This window comes from Falco biarmicus, chromosome 3 (genome assembly GCF_023638135.1).
Source record: "Falco biarmicus isolate bFalBia1 chromosome 3, bFalBia1.pri, whole genome shotgun sequence".
Lineage (NCBI taxonomy): Eukaryota > Metazoa > Chordata > Aves > Falconiformes > Falconidae > Falco > Falco biarmicus.
This window is the reverse complement of record NC_079290.1, coordinates 14,360,653-14,378,214: the sequence shown is the minus strand read 5'-3', so window position 1 is coordinate 14,378,214 and position 17,562 is coordinate 14,360,653. Positions and strand designations below refer to the sequence as shown.

Sequence of the window (17,562 nt, the reverse complement as noted above, 5' to 3'; positions counted from 1 at the left end):
ACAACCCAGATACAGCCATTTCTGCAGTGCAGATGGAGACCAAGACAAAACATTGGGAACAGAGTCAGCGGTGGAACCCTGATAGCCACATAAGATACCATGTGCTTGAACAAAATTATTTCTTTCACTGTAGTAGACTCCCATTGGCACTAACAGCTAAAGGAGCTTTGGAAGTACCAGCTGCATGCATAGCACCAAGCTCCCAACATCCTGATGGCAGGGTGCTGACAGAAGTTAGGCAGATGTCTCCACCTCTACTCTGACATGTTTAGTCTTTGGCTCCGGAGTATGGTTTAGGCTCAAAGAACAATCAGTACTTCCTTCTCTCCGAGAGCTGTATGAAATTATACAAGGAATGTGACAGCAGCATTATGAACTTAAACTGCGCTGCTCAAGGGGCACCAGGCTCCCCACTCTTGCTCCATTTCATCAGCCTGCTGGTTTAGCTATCACAGGCTCTTCTCAAGGACACGAAGGACATGAAATCATCCCTGGAAACAGCAGGTACATGCTGTTTCTGGGACTGGTCACTTCCAAAGCTAATTAATTCTCTACTCGGATGTTAAGAAGTCTTTAAGGTCCTGAATATTTCTCCTGTTGTCCTCCACCTAATCACCAAGGGGCACATGCTTTTCACAGTCGATGTGCTAGGAAAGGCGGCAAAGGCAGCCCTCTCGGTGTGAGTGAGGAGTCCCAGCTGCACAGGGCCCCAGTTCAGCTCGAGTCCCACAGTTCACTCTCTCCGGTGTTTCTGGAGACTGAATCTTCCACACGAGCTGCTGTCCTGGTAGGTGGCCAACGTGATTCCACTAAAATGATAAGAGTATCACTGACCGGAGAGGTCAGCAACCATCCACTGAGCTGAGCACTCCCCCAGAGCTGTAGGACAATCAATGGCTTCCCAAAGCTGGTCTGCTCTGGGGCGACTTCAGCTACCACCACACACCTGGTAGATCTCTGGTACGCTTGTCCTTGGAGCTACACTACCACATTGCTCTTTACAGTGAGGGAAGAGATCTGCACAAAAGAGACAACAGAGCAGACCTGGGGCCTCTAACCAGCTACCTTCACCAGCCACCACAGAGAAGTTCTAGGCACTTCCATTAGATGTGGGCAGAGCACAGGCAGGAGCCGAGGAAGACAAAGGCAGACTGTTTCCTGATACAAGACTGAGGTTTCCTGGGCCCATGCACCTTCAGGAGCAAGAAAACTCTGCAAATGCAACACAACATCTAACAGCTGGAAAGAAGGACCAAGAGCAGTGATTTCCTAAATGAGGGATCAGGAAGCACCTGACTATACTCACTTTTGCCTCTGACTGACAGAAGAGCTATGCAAACAGAAACACAGGAAATATTACACTTCTCTGTGATCTAGAGTGAAGATGGACAAATCTTCAGGACACACTAAAAGTGGACTGCATCTGAGCCAGCTCATGTTTTGCCTGAAGTGGAAAAGATTTATCTTCCCCCCAGAAAGTCTTACTCCAAAACCAAGGAACAAAATCCTCCATTTTACACGTGAGGGATTAGGAAGAGCCAAGTTCACAGAGACAACCAGGCCAGCACTCTCATGGGTCCGGTACCACTGCACTGTCCTAAGGGAAGAAACCTTCATGCAAGCCACTGGTTCTGACACAACAGTTTCTGCCTCTTTGCTGGTGGCACTCTGCTTCCAACAGTTCCTTGGAAACATTGCCTGCAGAAAGCCCACTGACCCAAAGGATCAGGCAAGCATACTGAAAACCTGGAAACAAATTCAGGAAGTTAATCGTAATCAGAGGATGAGCTAAGGCAGCAAGACTTTAAACTTGGGTACAGAACATCACACATGTGCTTTACGGACCTTCTAGTGCCACCTGCCTCCTTCTGACATCCCAAAGTGCTACGCGTGAAGACTTGAGGGGATTCGACAGGGGGAGATGCATGAGTCATTACCTTCAGTCCACCTTTCTCATGGAATGGCACAGTGTGAGTTAGATCCTCCTCCCTCTCCCAAAGGGTCATACACAGCACTCAGCAGATTCCTGAGGCTTCCATTCCTTCAGGGTTACCCACCACCCCTGGAAATATACCTTTATTTTCTTCCACTTTCTCTTTCCTCAGTGCATAGCAAATAGGAACTGCACTTTCCACTTCAGCTCCCTTTGTTTGTTTGTTTTTTTACATTTCTTCCATCTCACTCCTGATCTGCAGCAGCCATTCTCACCTCAGGTATGGAAAAGTAGGGAAAGGAGGTGAAAGCAAAGGGAGGAAACAATCATTGTGTTTGTGATCAGTCAGGTCCAGAAGCCACTTGACCCAGAGAGATCAGTTTCCCCTACAACAATGGGTGAGCCTGGGAAGCAAATCAAGCAGACTGAATGATTTTTGGCAGAGAGAGAACAGTAGGAATGGTACAGACCTCTTCCTCCTCAATGCGAGCAGGTTCAATCAGCAGATTATTGGCTTGATCAAACGACACCCCCTGTTAGGACAGGAACCAGCAAAGAGGCATGCGGATTAGTGGAGCATAAACCAAACCCGCCACCACTACCACCACCACCCAACACACAAACGCACGCCACTCCGACAGGTCTGGCCGCACAGCACCAGAGTGGACCCCACTCACACCACTCCTGATTACCACCTACCAGCGAGAACCAGCGACAGGGCTGCTCCGGGGGCTCACAACATGCAGAGTGTCAGTGCTCTTTGGCCCAGCTAACTGGAAGCTGCATCTTTAAGGCCGTTATTTTGTCTGTGTTGGCACTCTGAGGCTGTGACCATGAAGCTCACAAGCTGAACACTATTAGCTGATTTTACTCCCTCTGTACCAAGTCATTCAGTGAAGAAGGAGGGATTAAACACCACAGGATAAAAGCACAAAGGGACCTCTGGTGCCATCCAGCTGCTGCACAGGAACAAAGCAATCCCAAATCACACTGCACTGGTCCCTCCTGCAAAGGGAAGAACCTCCAGTGGAACAGCACATCCTGCCAGACACTCAGGGAACCTGCTCCCAAAAGCAGGAAACCTTAGAATTCCTCTTGAAAACCAACTGTCTTTACAAGAACACCCCTGATTTAAGGATTCAGCCTCCTGCACACCCCGTCCTACCTCCTTCTTCAATGCATGTATGCAGCACCTCTTACTTGAAACTCCACTGTACAGGGACACTGCTCCCCACGTTCCCACTTCTGGAAGACAACTCAGGAGGTAAGCTAATAAATCTGCCTTCATGAAGCAGGCATCCAACCCAGCCCCACAAAAAGGAAAACTGTGACTTCCAAGCAGAAGGCTTAGCCGATAACAAAAGTAACTTTCCGATAGAAACACCAAACCTGTGGTCTCAACACCTACACAGACTCTGCAGGCTTTGCCAATGGGTCAGCTTTGAGTCCCTGACTAAATAAGCTTTTGGGCGAGGGCATTTCCCCATATGACAGGTCTTGGATGAAAGGGACTCAAGATGGCTTCACACATTCTTGCAAGCAGCAGCAACTCCTTTTCATTTCAAAGAGCTTCACAAACAGCAAGGAAACTATATGACTCATCCCTAGGAACAAGGGATGAGCTGTAGCAGCTCAGATACAGCAAGGCAAACATCCACTGAGACAAAGGCTCTGAAACAAACCTGAGTGCAAGAACCTTCCTCTGAGCAATCTGAACTCCAGCGTGGGGTGGAAACAATCCCAACAGTTTGGAGTGTGTGTGGTAACAGCAAGAACAGATTTTACTCCAGCATCTCCACCAGTTCAGAGACTCACATCTCACCCATGAGATTTGCTGGTGTCAAACTATGATGGAGATTCAGCCACACCCCGAACCCTGCCTACCAAATACACCTCACAAAACCATCGCACCAACTTCAGTAAGAACTGGTCTAACCTCATGCAGGGTCTCTCACCAGTGTACTCCTATTCCATCCTGTGAGGATCCTCCTCGAACAAGAATCTCTGCGTGTCCCTAACCAAACAGGGTAATTCAGCTGAGTAGACCCAAGGACCTCCTATCTCACCAGCCCCCATCAAAAACAAAAAGGCCCATCGTGGCCCCATGGTAATGGCAAAACTTGAGAACAAAAATTCCCCTGAATCCCAATGCACACCCCAGACTGCATCTGTGCTGGGGCAGACACAGTTGTGTAACCAACGGGAAGGGCACACTTCTCTCTGCTCTCTCTACCCGCTCCTCTCCAGGAAGCACCGTGGCAGAAAAACAAGTGTAAGCAGCCTGAACGTAAGCCTGAGATTAGATCCATCCAGGGATAAAGCTCATCCTGTTGCAAATGAGGTGAAACAACCAGCAAGCAAGGAGGCGACTGAAAGGAATGGAAGAACCTGTCAGTGATGGGACAAAAGAACTGTTCTTGCAGCACAGAACACATCATCACACATAATAGGGAGGGTGCAAGAATCTGGATACAGCGCAAGGAGTCAGACATAAACAACATGGCACAGCTCTTGGACAATATGAGCCCCAGAATGGATTGCAGCTCTCCCACCCTCAGCATGTCTCTCCTGAAGTGCTGGAACATCTTGCCAATGTTTTCATTGGTATCACATCAACCTGTTTGGTAATTCAAAGTGGCAGAAGGGAGGTCTGGCACCCCTCTGACCTTCCCCCCTCCCCACAAGACCTTACCTTCACTGAGGGCTGAGCAGATAAAGCTCCATTCTTTTTGTCATCCTCATCCCATGCTTCTTCTTGATCCTCGGGCTCTGTGTTGTTATTGCAGCCTCCTAACTCCTCTTCCTCTTTGGGGACTCCATCACTGTTCAGCCCCTGAAGGAGGGCCACCACTGCCTCTGGCTTGGGCAGTTTAGTTATCTTGAAGTGTTTCTTATAGTGGGGCGTGTCCTTGCGGATAAGCCTTTGTTTCTCCACTGGGAATGGTCGCTCTTCATCTTCATCCTCACCCTCACTCCGTATTAGTGTGTCCTCAGCAAAGTGTACAGTGGGCTACAAGAGCAAAGCCCCAGAAAGGTTGTGAACCTCAGGTAACAGACATATGTGGAGGCAGTGCAGAAACCTGCTGTCCCCCCACTACCAACACAGGCAAAGCCAGTGCTGCTGCTTTTGTGCTAAACACGATGCAGGAATACACGTTAAAATTCTACCATGCTTGCCTTCTTCCATATCAACCCTTTCACTCAGATGCATCTTCTGTCAGCTCCAGGGATTGAGGGCACTCAAACCTGTAACTCTGATTTTCTGCATAGTCCCTGTCTAGCTCCCACACTGTCCTTCCTAGTCACCCATGGACCCAGCTCCCACAGGCTGCCTGAATCTCTACTTCCACTTGGCTTCCACAGCCTGTATCTGCCTCCAGTGATGCCCGAATCACACTCCGTACCTCCATTTACCATTTTCTCTGAAACTTTTTAAGTCCTTCCACTTTTTATCATGACCCTGCTGCAGTTCCTAGGCTCCTACCTCATTGTATTCCACTTCCACATCATCCTCCTCTTGGTCAGCAACTTCCTTATGCTCCTCTTCAGCTCTGGGCTTCACCTCCTTCTCCAGCTCCCGCATCTCAGGCACCTGCCCATTTGGCCAGCTTCTCTCTCCCTCTTCTGCCTGCTCCTCTCCCCTAAAGTCAGCAGAGGCAGTGCTGTTGGAAAGGTGGGAGTCCTCGCTGCGATTTGACATGGCGCTCAGCCTCTTCTCCTGAGAAGATGATCGTAAAAGTCAAGAGGAAACCAAAGCAGCAGACAGAGCAATGTAGTGTGACTGGAGAAAGCCGGGATATGATCTACCAACAGAACCAGCTTTTTCTTGAGGCTCCCTGCTGCTTTCCCTGACAAGCCTGCTGCATCTCACCTAGGTCCCACCCCTGTTCCACCATCTGTACAGGCATTTATTCTTAGCATCACACCTGGGCAGCAAAGATGCCTCCTCCAAGCACTCCATTCCCATTATTCTTTACTAGGAATATCACAGCTGCCTTTTCTTCTCCCTCTTATTTTCATCCTCCCTGCGTTATGACAAAAGTGGCACCAACGCACACAGTTCCCCTTATATTGTTCTCTGTCTCCTGGTTGCATCTCCTGCTCTACCACAGTGGCCCCAGCTGACACCACAAGGCAGATTTCCAGCCCTTGGAATCCAGGCAATCCATGCTCAGTTCCTTCCAACCTTTCCTAAAAGCAAGCTCTTTCTGCCCAGCTTATGCATGCTGTCCCCCCAACTCCCCAAGCCTGCTACACGTTCTCAATAGTTATCCATCTCTTAGTGAAGAGCACTCACATCTGAGTTAGGAGAATTCAGGTTCGTGTCAGGCTTTGCAGCATGTACCTCGTTGCGCCGAACTTCAATCACTTTCTTCATAACCTTCAGCTCACTGGGATGAGGGGTTGCTCTGCGCTGTAAGCCCTACCGAAGAAAAACACGCAGGAGGTTCAACAGTCAGAGCAGCATGTGCCATGCCTCAAGATTGAACTACCTCAAATAACATGTTTTATCAGAGTGTCAGAGCCCCAGCTGGACATAACCTAAATGTCACATTGCAGGATCTGATCAGGGCCTCTCCACTACTATAGCCTGTAGCTGAGAAGAGGAAAGAAAAGAGAGGCAGAGAAAACTTCTTAGAGCTCACTCTCAAGACATTAGCCTGCTCTCCATCTGATAAAGGGACTGGGGGGGGGGAATTAGAGATGGGAGGTTTTAAATCATGCTTCAGGCCTAATAAATGCAAAATCATCAACACAGAAACCCCTAAGGGAACACACATGTGGAGTATCTTCTTAATCCCTCTGGTGTTTCTTAGTATGTCTGACAAGCCCATATACTACCAGCATTTGTGATGCTTCACTAATTCCATCCCAGCTGAGAGTCAAGAAAACCAGTATTCTAGAATTAGTAACAATGGTAAAAGCAATCAAAAAAACCCCACAAAACCCTCCAAACACCAGCAGCATATGCATGCTGCAAGGACAGATGCAAATACAATTTACTAGAAGGATTCAGATCTCAAGAGAATCTCTGTCCACAAACTAAAAAAGGGGGGAGGAGGGGGGAAATGCCTGCAGAAGATTTAAACAGAGTACTCACTGAAAACTGAAACTTTTATCCTGTCCTTTGCATCTGCAATTAAAGAAAAATAATCTTCCATAGTTTTGGAGGGTGCCTGTCTACAATGCATAGCTACTTTAGTAACAGGACACTCCACAGCATGGGCTTGCACCTGGCTCCATGGCTTGGGGTGGTGGAGATTGCCAGCCTCGAGTTTGGCTGTGCAGCTCTCCCCACTGAGGGGGGATTAACTAAAATCCAGTCCTGACAGGACTCTTGACTATTAGCATCTCGCGACTACCCAAATGCTCCACGGGCAGGTTAGCAGTCACAACTCAGCTCCCATGGGACAGCTGTCAAAATGTAAATCTGCACAGAGGCTCTCAGGGAACTCTCTTTTGTACCTGGCTTGTCTCCTCAGGGCACCAAATGCCCTTCAGACTGCAAAAATACAGTACATGCCTGCAGCAGTATTACAGGGTGAAACACGAACACCATAGTGGCTCCCCATCTTAGGAAAAAAGTTTAGGTTGTGCCAGTGTCTCCATAGGGAACTAATAAGCTTCCAGAAACTCTTCTTCTTACCCGTCTCTCAGCTCCAGACTCCTCTTCATCATCTACTTTGGGTTCATCTAGGAACTGAATCACGCTGACTCTGTTTAAATTGGTGTCCGTCCAGCTCTCCTCCACACTGTTCTGCAAAAGATTCTCTGGGGAGAAAGATAACACAGTAGGAGCTACTTTCTGAATGAGCAAGGTTGTAGGCTTGGATGAAAGACAGTTCTCAACCCATTAGGGCACCTCTGTTGTATTCACCCACGGCATCAAACCACAGAGGCCTTGAGGACAAAGGGTGTAACCTCCAGATTTTATCACCTCTTGTACGTCTCCTACCAGACCTACAGCAGCTTCTACAAAAGCACCTGAATGGTTCAGTTCCAGCACTTCTTACCCAAGAACTAAGGAAAAGGTAGGATTAAGGCACAAATTGGAAGTATTGACACAAGAATACCATTGTGATAGTAAGCAAACCTCACAGACAACTACCTGGTCAACAGACCAAAGCAGAAGACTCTGAAGACTAGGCTGCAGCTTCTTTACCACCTGGCAGAGAAGCAATTTCTCAGTTTTAACCACCTCTGCCTTGTAAAGTTGCCACCAGCCATCCAGGAGCCTAGGTCTGCTACAGGTATCACAGTAACGAAAAACAGTCCAACCAAGTAGAGAGGAAGGTGCAAGGCCTCTTTCCCAAGCACTCTTCAGAGAATATGGTACTGCAGACAGTGCTCATAATGCGGTTTCTTACCTAGGCTAGGAGAGGGCTGCTGGGGAAGCAGGTAACAAGTGAGAACTTTTTCTCCTGTCTTCTCATCATCCTCTGTTTGGAATTTGAGCATGGGCTGGGACTGATTCTCTGCCAGCCACAGGGCTTTCAAGTTAAGATTTGTCAAGGCAAAAGGCAAGTTCTGCAGTCTGCAAAAGAAAAGAACTGCTGGTTAAACTTACTTGGTAACAAAGGAGCTTCAACTCAGCTCCAGACTGCTTCGGCTACACTGGAGAAGGACAGCGCCAAGTCACTGCAGGATCCCTCAACTCTTACCACACTGAAGCAGCTGGCTTGTGCCCTGTGGCTCTGCCGCCACCACAGACTGGGCTCTGGTAACCCACCCTCATCAGTTTGCTAATTAGGCAGAGGACAGCTTCTATCAACAATGTGAAAATGGTGAACTTTGAAGAGAGGTTTGAGGGCAAAAAACCTATGATTTCACAGACCAGTACACAGAGAGTGTTCCAAACAGAAGCTCTGGTCAGCTTCCAACTGCTACAAAAAAACAGCAGCCTCAGCTAACAGAACTGCAGCTAAAATCTGCAGGAATCTTTCAGAACAGATCACAGATATTGGCACACCATAGGGTTGTCCACGTCACAAACAAGGCTTTGACACCAATCACCTGAGGGCTGACGACACAAAACTAAAAAAATCTGCAGGAAGGAAGACAGTGGATCAGGGATGTCCCCTAAGCTTTATTTCACACATGGCAGAATGTCCCCACACGTCTGCATTAATTCTACCCTGTATTCAAATAACAGGGAGAAGGGCTTAACAGGCAAAGCTTGAGACACACACGCCTCTTTCCAGAGCCCTAAGCAGCCAGTCTGGGCTTCTCCAAGCTGCGGATGCTGGGATCAGCACAGACCCAGTGTCTCCCAAAACACACCAGCAGCCTCTTCAGCCACATGCCTACCAGCCTGTTTACCCTCCCTGCTGCTGACCTGTTCCCGGCCACATCCAGGACGTGAAGCTCAGTGGTGTTGGCAAGCTCTGGTGGCAGGAGAGCCAGGCGGTTGTCTCGCAAGGACAGCACGTTCAGATTGGCACAGCCTCCAATCTCAGCTGGAAGGGATGTCAGCCGGTTCCGATCCACGTTCAGGTTCGTCAGCTTGGCCAGCTTGCCAAGGGACTTTGGTAAGGCCTAGGAAGGAGATGATTCAGTTGTTGCAAAAGATAAGAGTAGCAGAATAAAGGCATAAAGGCACAGAGCCTTCTGTCCAGGGAAAAAAGCTGCCTTCTGTCCTAACACAGACACATTTTCAATAAAGTTGTCATTACAACTTTGGGACAGATTTTCTCTCAGGTTCACCAACTGTTATATGCCAACTCTTACCTCAGCACAGCACGCTCAGAACACCACTGGTCAAGATATTTCTCCTGTTCATCTGTCCATCCCCAGTACTTGTGTTTTAACAATCAAATCGTGAGCAGTTTGGAGCAGGGCCATTCTAAATTACACTACTCCATGACCCCTTGCCAAATGCAGTTTTTGATGTAGTCCTGCTCCCATCAGATTGGATGGGCTTCAGGACTGGCTATCCTAGAACCAGCATCCTAGCTATCCTAGAGAATTTTTCAGAGAAAAAGAACTGAGAGAAAGCAGCTTCCACCAGGGTCTTCCCAAGAGCCTGCGAGCCAGGTGAAACCGTGCATCAAAGCAGCTGAAGGGAGAGCAGCTGCAGCACGCTCAGGAATGCAGCTCAGAAGCCAGAAGACAGGAGAAGATCCCTGGCACGTGGACAGCACAGAAGAGGCAGGGTGGCTGCTGGTGTACTTACTGTCAGCATGTTCTCTGTCAAGATGAGTTCTGACAGATTTTCACAGTCCCCAATTGATTCTGTCACCTCTGTCAGCCGATTCTGGTCCACCTTGAGGATGGAGAGCTGCTTCAGCTGACCTGGCCAGGGCAACAAGCTAGGTGTGAACTAGGCCACAGAGATAATGACACTGTTCAGGCACTACCTTTCTTCCCTCCCCATCAGGGCTTGTTCACAGGTTTCACCTAATGATGATGCAGATCAAGAACCTGAACTCGTCCTGTAGAGTTCTGTTCACTAGTATCACCTGCTGCTGCTGCACTCAACTACTGCGACTACGTCCATCAAACCCTACTACCTTGTTACACACACTCTTGCCTGAAGACCCCCCACCAGGAGCACTGCCAGGGCAGTGAAGTCCTGCACTGCTCTCCATCCCGCAATACTCACCAATCCCATCTGGGATGCATTCCAACAGGTTCTGTGACAGCAGCAAGTCCGTCAGTGCTACTAGCCCACTGACCTCATTGGGCAACTGCTCCAGCTTGTTCTCAGACACATCCAGACAGACCAAGCGGCGGAGATTGCCCAGCTCCTAGAATCAGAAAGGAGACAGTATGGCTCAAGGTAGCAGCTGAGGAAGGGAGCAAAGTGGTGAATCAATAAGCCCGAACAGGTACTTACTGGAGGCAGGGCTGAGAGCTGGTTGCGGTCTAACCAAAGCTCACGCAGGTTTGGTAGCGCTCCCAGAGTATCTGGCTGTAACAGAGCAGGACAGTAATAGCATCAGTCCCTTCCACAGGGGAGAAGCTGCTCAAGGATGCTACAAATCACACCACACCTCTGCAAAGCTAGACATTGTTATTGCTTTCACACCTCCTAGAACCATTTGCCAAATGGTTTATAAAGCTATTGTGCTGGTGTGCCACAATACAGCAGCACATATGTTTGGAAATGTCTGCAGAAGGTCCCCACAGGAAACATGGAAGACAATAGCAAGGACTGTCTGGTAGCAGGCAAGACAAGAACTAAACAGGGTTTTGGAATTCTGGCCTTACGAAAGAAACTAGTCTTTCTCCTCTTCTGCCTCTCAGAGACTAAAAACATTTGGGTAACACTGGCTAACTCAACATGACAGAGCAGCACCATCAGCAATGCTAGACATGTTCATAGCATCACTCCACAACCACCATACACGCTGATTAGCGTTTGGGGTTGGAGCTAATGCATCACTGGAGAGCAGTTCAAGTGTCAGACAACTGTTCTCACAAGTAAGCTGCAGCCTTGTGCATAGCAAGCTGCACGAAGTCCTTTGCTTCCCAATTTAGGTGGGTTTCTGCCAAAAAACATTTCAGAACATTAAAAGCAGGATTCAGTGACAGCTTAATCCATAGCTGCAAAATTAAAGAGTATCACTGGATGTCACTGACTGTGAAGACAAGCTGAATTTCGAGACTGCACGGGCTCTCAGCACGCTTATGCTCAAAGTCCTCCATGGAGGCACCCAAGTCCAGAGGGCACACACCCCATGCTTGGCTGACTTCACTGCCAGGAACAACATGGAACAGTCCTGCACTTTGCAGTAGAGAAATCAAATAAGAAAGGCAGAAAGTTGGCCTAGCAGAAGTGAAAAGGAACAGACAAAAGCAGTGCAGCACATAAGTACCAGAGTCTCATTGGGAAGGAAAGACCCTTAAGGCAGCTAGATAGCAAGATCAACATCCCAGAGCAAAAGTGCTTGGAAAGAGCAGAGCAAGTTGTGCATGAGGACAGTCAGAAGTAAGACACAAGGGCCAATATGTGAAGAGAACATTATGCTGAGAACAATGACTAGGCCATGGTGGGCAGATCACAATCTTGCCAAACAACTTTCGGGTCTATTTCTTTGCATTTCAGATGAAAAACCACTTGCTTCCACAGAGGTACAGAGTTGGCCCCTACCAACCACCCATATTCCCTCCCCACCATCCCTCACCTACCAGTACTTCCAGGTCATTGCCACCAAGATCCAACTGTTCTAACTTGACAAGGAAGGAGAGTGAACTGCAAGATCCAGGGAGTAGAGAGGGGAAGAGAGAGGGGGTGGGTGGGAAAAAAAGCAAGCAAGAAAGAAGAACAGAAGGTTAGCATCTGGGACACATATCTCACAAGTTACATAATTTTTAATAACTCCTAAAACAGATGGGGCAATCCTGATCTTTTTCATAGTCCCTCTGAGCCAAACAGTTTAGGGAACTGGTACCCTTCCCCCAGGCCGGACCACCTGCACCAGGTTACCGTGTTCAGTAGTACCAGCAGTCCCAAAGCAACAGCTTCCACTCTGTCACCGATTTGCCTTCTCGCCCTCCCACCATAAAATACTCTTTGAGCAAAAACACACAGATGACAAGACACACCTTAACACTGCTGCCCATTTTTGTAGGAAAGATGGGGACTTGCGCACAGATTAACAGATAACAGAAGAGAGTCAGCAGAGGACAATACATATTTGGGGGGCAAGGAGAGCACAGCTGCAAGGAGAGGCAGGAATGACAAACTCAGCAGCCTCAGCTTCCCCAAATGGGATGCCCATGTTGTTTGAGAGAAGGGGAAAAACAGCACTGGCACGACATCTCAGAAGAGGTCAAAACGTACAGACAAGAAGCCCACTAGGCAAGATACTGTGAGAAGCCTGCACAGGAACCAAAGCCTGTCAACACTGGTGGTCCAAAGATGTGCCCCGAGCACCCACACACACATCATGACCTGGTGCTATGAAAGGCTGCAGCTGCAACCCCACAAAACCAGGATTCAGTTCTTCTGTCATGGCCCAGCTGTTCATGTGTCCTCAGCGCTCAGTCCTGCTCCATCAACTCAGCTTCCACTTCCCCAAACAGGTGTTGCTGTCTCTCAATTTACACTAGGGCAGAACCGCCATCTCAGCCCTGCCCACTTTCCCAGCCGGAATGGTCTTCAGTTATTTTTATTCCCTTCATAAGGAACTGTCCTAACACAGAAATGACTATATTTCTCTGCAAATAGAGCTATATATCTCAACGCCATCCAAACTAAGGAAGTTGGGGGCTGCAAATCTGTGAGAAAGCAATAAAAGAGGTATGTCTTGCCTGGGCCAGGCTATAAAAACATTTGGGCTACAGAGGAAAAGCAGTTCTCATCTTGTGCAGTGGTGGATTTTGAGATACTGTATTAACTCAAGCAAGGTTTATCAACTGGATCATCAAAAGGATTCTGTTGTATGGCAGTCTCTCATAATGACTACATTTGCTCTTTGACTTCTCTGAAGGGTGAAACAGCCTTGACTGTCCCTTCGCACCTTCACAGTCTGAATTCCCAAGTGAGCTCTGGAATCCATGTTGATATACAAGGTCTTGCAAAATGCCTTAGTATAGATCACCCTCCACTACTGCATGAGAATACATCAACGAAAACTACCCTTCCCAAATCACTGGCAAGCTGCATCCCATCTGCGCGGGAGAGAGGAGGTGTGACAAATCAGCTGTGCAAGATGAACTGTTTCAGAACTCAGCTGGCAGCAGCAGACTAACCAATGAAATTTAGTGTTGAAAAGTAAAGGTCATTGCAAGCTGGATCTTTTAAGGAGCTCAACAACAAAAAATCAAAAAGACACTGATGCATTATGCAGTCACAAATCCACAGTACTGAAGCCCATCTACCTACTGGGCTCAGTAACCTTGAAAACTGAAAGCATCATCCATTTTGGTAAGTCATTCTACTCTTTGGCAAGATCACTTGGACTTGTTTAGTGCCATTCTTGAGCACAATTTGCAACCAGACTAAGTATAAGAGTTTCAGACCTCAGTAGAGTACCCCTGAAATTTTCTTGCCCACTGATTTCAATCTCATATTTGACTGACAGATCTGAAGAAAATTGCCTTGGCCTTCAAGATCCTCTTTCTGCTTTTGGAAATCATCCGAAAGTAGAATTTGGGAAATTGGGGAAAAATTGAAAGAAGCTGGAACTGCACTGCAGAACGGTATCAAAAACCTGGACTTATATTTCAGAGAAAACCCCCAAAAACTCATAGCGTGCTACAAGTATGTTGCTGGATGGCATACAAATCTAACACAGGGAAACAAGGGAACACCAGGCACGGGAGATCATCCCAGAAACCATAAGGGTTTGGTCACAGACTGAATTCTCAAACTGCAGAATGCTTGCTGGTTCCTAGATGGTGAAAAGCCATTAGGACCATTCTTCACTGCAATACGAAAGCCTAACTTTGGATGTAGCTGTTGCCCTTCCTTGTTTATATGGTGTATCGCAGTGGTGGTACCTGTCTGCAGGAACACATAGAACAGACAGCAGTGGGTCCCGACACCAGGACCCAAACTCTTCCTGCATGCCTGTTCTCAGCCTGGCATAAGGAGCTTTAATTCTCACATTCTCCCTTGTGAGTATATTCCATGTGCAGCCACCTCAGCTGGTCTCTTAATAGCGCCTTCCTGCAACAGGGTGTTAATGTTGACAATTTTTGTGCAGAAAAGATCCAGTGACTTTGGCATCAGGAACAAGATGGCAGTGTTAATTTGAACTGTGCTTCTACACTGTGTAATCACCAGATGTGAAGTCTGGTTGCTGACCAGTGCAGACTCTCTCAGCTCCTTTTTGGAAGTGCCTTGTCCTCAGGGTCAAAGCTGACACATGAATTTTACAAGCAGATGTAACTGCTGTCATATAAAGCATTTCTTGCATTTATATTCTGCAGCTCCCAGAGGAAAATAACCATCAGGAAGAAAAGAGCATGCACCTGAGTCAGAGCAACATCTCAGAGTGAGGGCGGCATGCCCATCACAGAAGCAGCAAGACTAAAGCCCTCACTGCTCATTCTCAAGCCTTGCTTGAACCCTGTACCATCTGATGCCTCCTCTGCCCTCTTTTTTAAACAAAGCAGAAGAGTAAGGGGAGAAAGGTCAGGTAAGTCAAACCGAATACTTGCCATGAACAGTGAGAGAGCTATGAGGAAAGGTGGTAATAGTTGCATGATTCAAACATTAACCGGGGAGTTTGTGTGGGCCCAAAAGACACTGCTGTTCAAAAAGAAGGCAGGTAGAATCCCTTCCAACATATATTCAAGGAAGACTGGGGGAATCATCAGTTGGATGGATAAGCAGGCAGAAAACAAGCTGACAGAGCTAACGTAGGTTAGAAAACTCAAGAAACAACTCTCATGGGTGCCAAACCAGAGATTACTGCACAGACTCATGAGTTCTCCAGATCCTATCCACCTGATAGCATCAGCTGTACCAAGCAGATCCTCTGCCAGGAATTAATCTCTGTCCCTAACTCTCTGAAACATTTAATAAGACTTATATCTTCTCCCTTGCTGGCTTATTTTTTGTCTGCTGCAAGAAAGCCAGTTATCCCACCAATTCCCACAAACTGCTCAGCCAGAACAATCAGAAGGAATACCCAAGAAAACAGAGATGTCAGAAGCAAAATGTATCTTCAGCCGTATTCTGCTGCTCTTCAAATTATGAACTGCAACGTATAGAGTTCTTCCTATACCCACATCAGTCTATTTTTCTGTTTTTCCACCTCTCCAGGAAAAATTATTCTCACCATTTCCAGCAGCTTTCTTACAGAACCCTGTTCATTCCAAATCAATCCTGATGCAGAGGCTGAATACAGACTCTGAACGTCCTTCCCTGCTCTTAAGCCCTGTACCATCTCTCTCCCCCCTCACCCCAATTTACAGAAATCCAGCACGATGCAGCTAATTTATGCAAAGCCTCGAGCCCTCCCAAGCAAAGTGCTAGAGCCTGTGCTACCAAAACAAGCCCCTGAGGAATCAGGCAGGGGACTCCTGAAGCAAACAGATACTCACGTGGGGAGAGTCTTCAGCAGGTTCTCGCGTAGCTCCAAAGTCACCAGGTTTGCCAAACTGCAAGAGAAAAGGGAGCGAGAAAGCCAGATTCACTGAATAGGGCTTCAGGGGTACAAGGAGATGCTCATATCCCTTCCCTTGGGACCACCCCTCATGATCTGCACAAATGCATCTATGTGTGTACACATGAATGGAGATGACAGCGGAAAACAAAAAAACAAAGAGGATCTTAAATGACTTCTGATGAAGGTGACTGCTCATTGCAAAATCATGGGGAAACAACACTGCGCCCAAGCTCAGGACAAGGAAACGTGGTATCACATACAGGACTGTCTATCCATAAAGAGAAAATCCCTCACGTGTAGAAAGCCAAATCCCATGGGAGAGGCACTGCACCCCACAGGCAAAGCCCCATGGGCTCTGCCTTGGCCATTTGCTAGCAGCATAAATCATTTCAACATCACCGGACAAACCACACCTGTTTGGAAAGGGGCAAACGGGCACTCATAAAATAAGGAAAGACAAAGGATTTGATAAGCCTGGATGCACTCCTTGCCTGTGCCACAGACCACAGAGAAGGAGAAGCAGCTGAGACCAGGAAAAGAACCCTTTTAAAAAGGCTGTCTTTTACAAGAGTAATGCTTAGAGGTGCTCACACAGTATGTTCAGTACAGTGGCAAACTGTAACTGGGATGGCATGCTCTTTCCCTCCAAGTCCTGCTAGTGTCCCCACCCCAACCCTCCTCCCCATTATGCGGAATGGAGGCATACTCACTTCCCAATGTCATTGGGGAGGCTCTGCAGGGACACATCATTCAAGGCTAAATGGCCCAGGCTCCGAAGCTGCGTGAAGCCCTCTGGAAGCCTGTGAAAGCATGACAGAACAAAACACCATTAATTCTGTGCACAAAACAAACCCTAAATCCCCCACAAGCCAGTCTAACCCAACTGGTATCAACATGTGAAAAGGAGAAGAGCAGGAAACAACTCTGACTCTCGCTCCTGATCCAGGATATGCCCCATTTCTAAGACACCACAGCCCTGCACCAAAGTCACTACATGTCGTAGTGTGCAAACTTGGCTCTGCAGGACTTGAGCATGAATCTCAGGCTACGCCATGTGATCATTTAAACTTGGAAGCAAGGAAGGCTACCAACTAATCCAAACATCCATCTAAGGATATTTTTGCAGATGACACTGCAGCATTCCCTGGGACCAAGTAGTAGTATCATAACTCCAAGGTGCAATAGAACAGGGAAAGACTCGTGAAAAGAAGAAATCCTTCGCTGTTCACAGGCAGCTCCTGGAGCTTCCCTGCCCCACTGCTCACGACACAGATCTGACAACTCTGGGCCACAAAAACACTGACCAATAACTTCTAGTGTAGAAGTGCTGGTCATTCCTGCAGTACAGGGATTCTCACCGACTGAAAAAGCTTGTCCCATCCTGCCAGTGACCGGCTCCACAAGAGGGAAGCAGAGTTAAATCTATTTAAAGGGCGACTTGGGCAGTGCTTGCCCAGGAGCACAAAGGGCAGCAGGCATCTGGAGGCAGACTGGCATCTACAGGGACCCTGGCAAACAATGCGACAAGACACCAGTGCCTCAAAATGTGGTTCACCAAGACAGAGG

The 17,562-nt window shown here is 47.8% G+C and overlaps 1 protein-coding gene across 36 annotated transcripts in view; it reads right to left on the bottom strand.

The window, feature by feature from the left end:
• Window positions 1-17,562, bottom strand: part of SCRIB (scribble planar cell polarity protein) — a 116,566-nt gene that overhangs the window by 76,836 nt on the left and 22,168 nt on the right. For 34 of the 36 annotated variants that reach the window (XM_056330333.1, XM_056330334.1, XM_056330332.1 and 31 more), the window contains exons 4-16: window positions 16,707-16,796; window positions 15,932-15,988; window positions 12,065-12,128; window positions 10,770-10,844; window positions 10,536-10,680; window positions 10,107-10,225; window positions 9,270-9,469; window positions 8,302-8,468; window positions 7,581-7,705; window positions 6,231-6,356; window positions 5,418-5,651; window positions 4,626-4,943; window positions 2,404-2,466 (exon numbers count right to left, since the gene is read on the bottom strand). In XM_056330333.1, coding sequence (XP_056186308.1) covers window positions 2,404-2,466; window positions 4,626-4,943; window positions 5,418-5,651; window positions 6,231-6,356; window positions 7,581-7,705; window positions 8,302-8,468; window positions 9,270-9,469; window positions 10,107-10,225; window positions 10,536-10,680; window positions 10,770-10,844; window positions 12,065-12,128; window positions 15,932-15,988; window positions 16,707-16,796 — 1,783 coding nt within the window. The remainder of the gene's footprint in view (window positions 1-2,403; window positions 2,467-4,625; window positions 4,944-5,417; window positions 5,652-6,230; window positions 6,357-7,580; window positions 7,706-8,301; window positions 8,469-9,269; window positions 9,470-10,106; window positions 10,226-10,535; window positions 10,681-10,769; window positions 10,845-12,064; window positions 12,129-15,931; window positions 15,989-16,706; window positions 16,797-17,562) is intronic. The other 2 variants (XM_056330300.1, XM_056330306.1) reach the window with 2 other exon arrangements.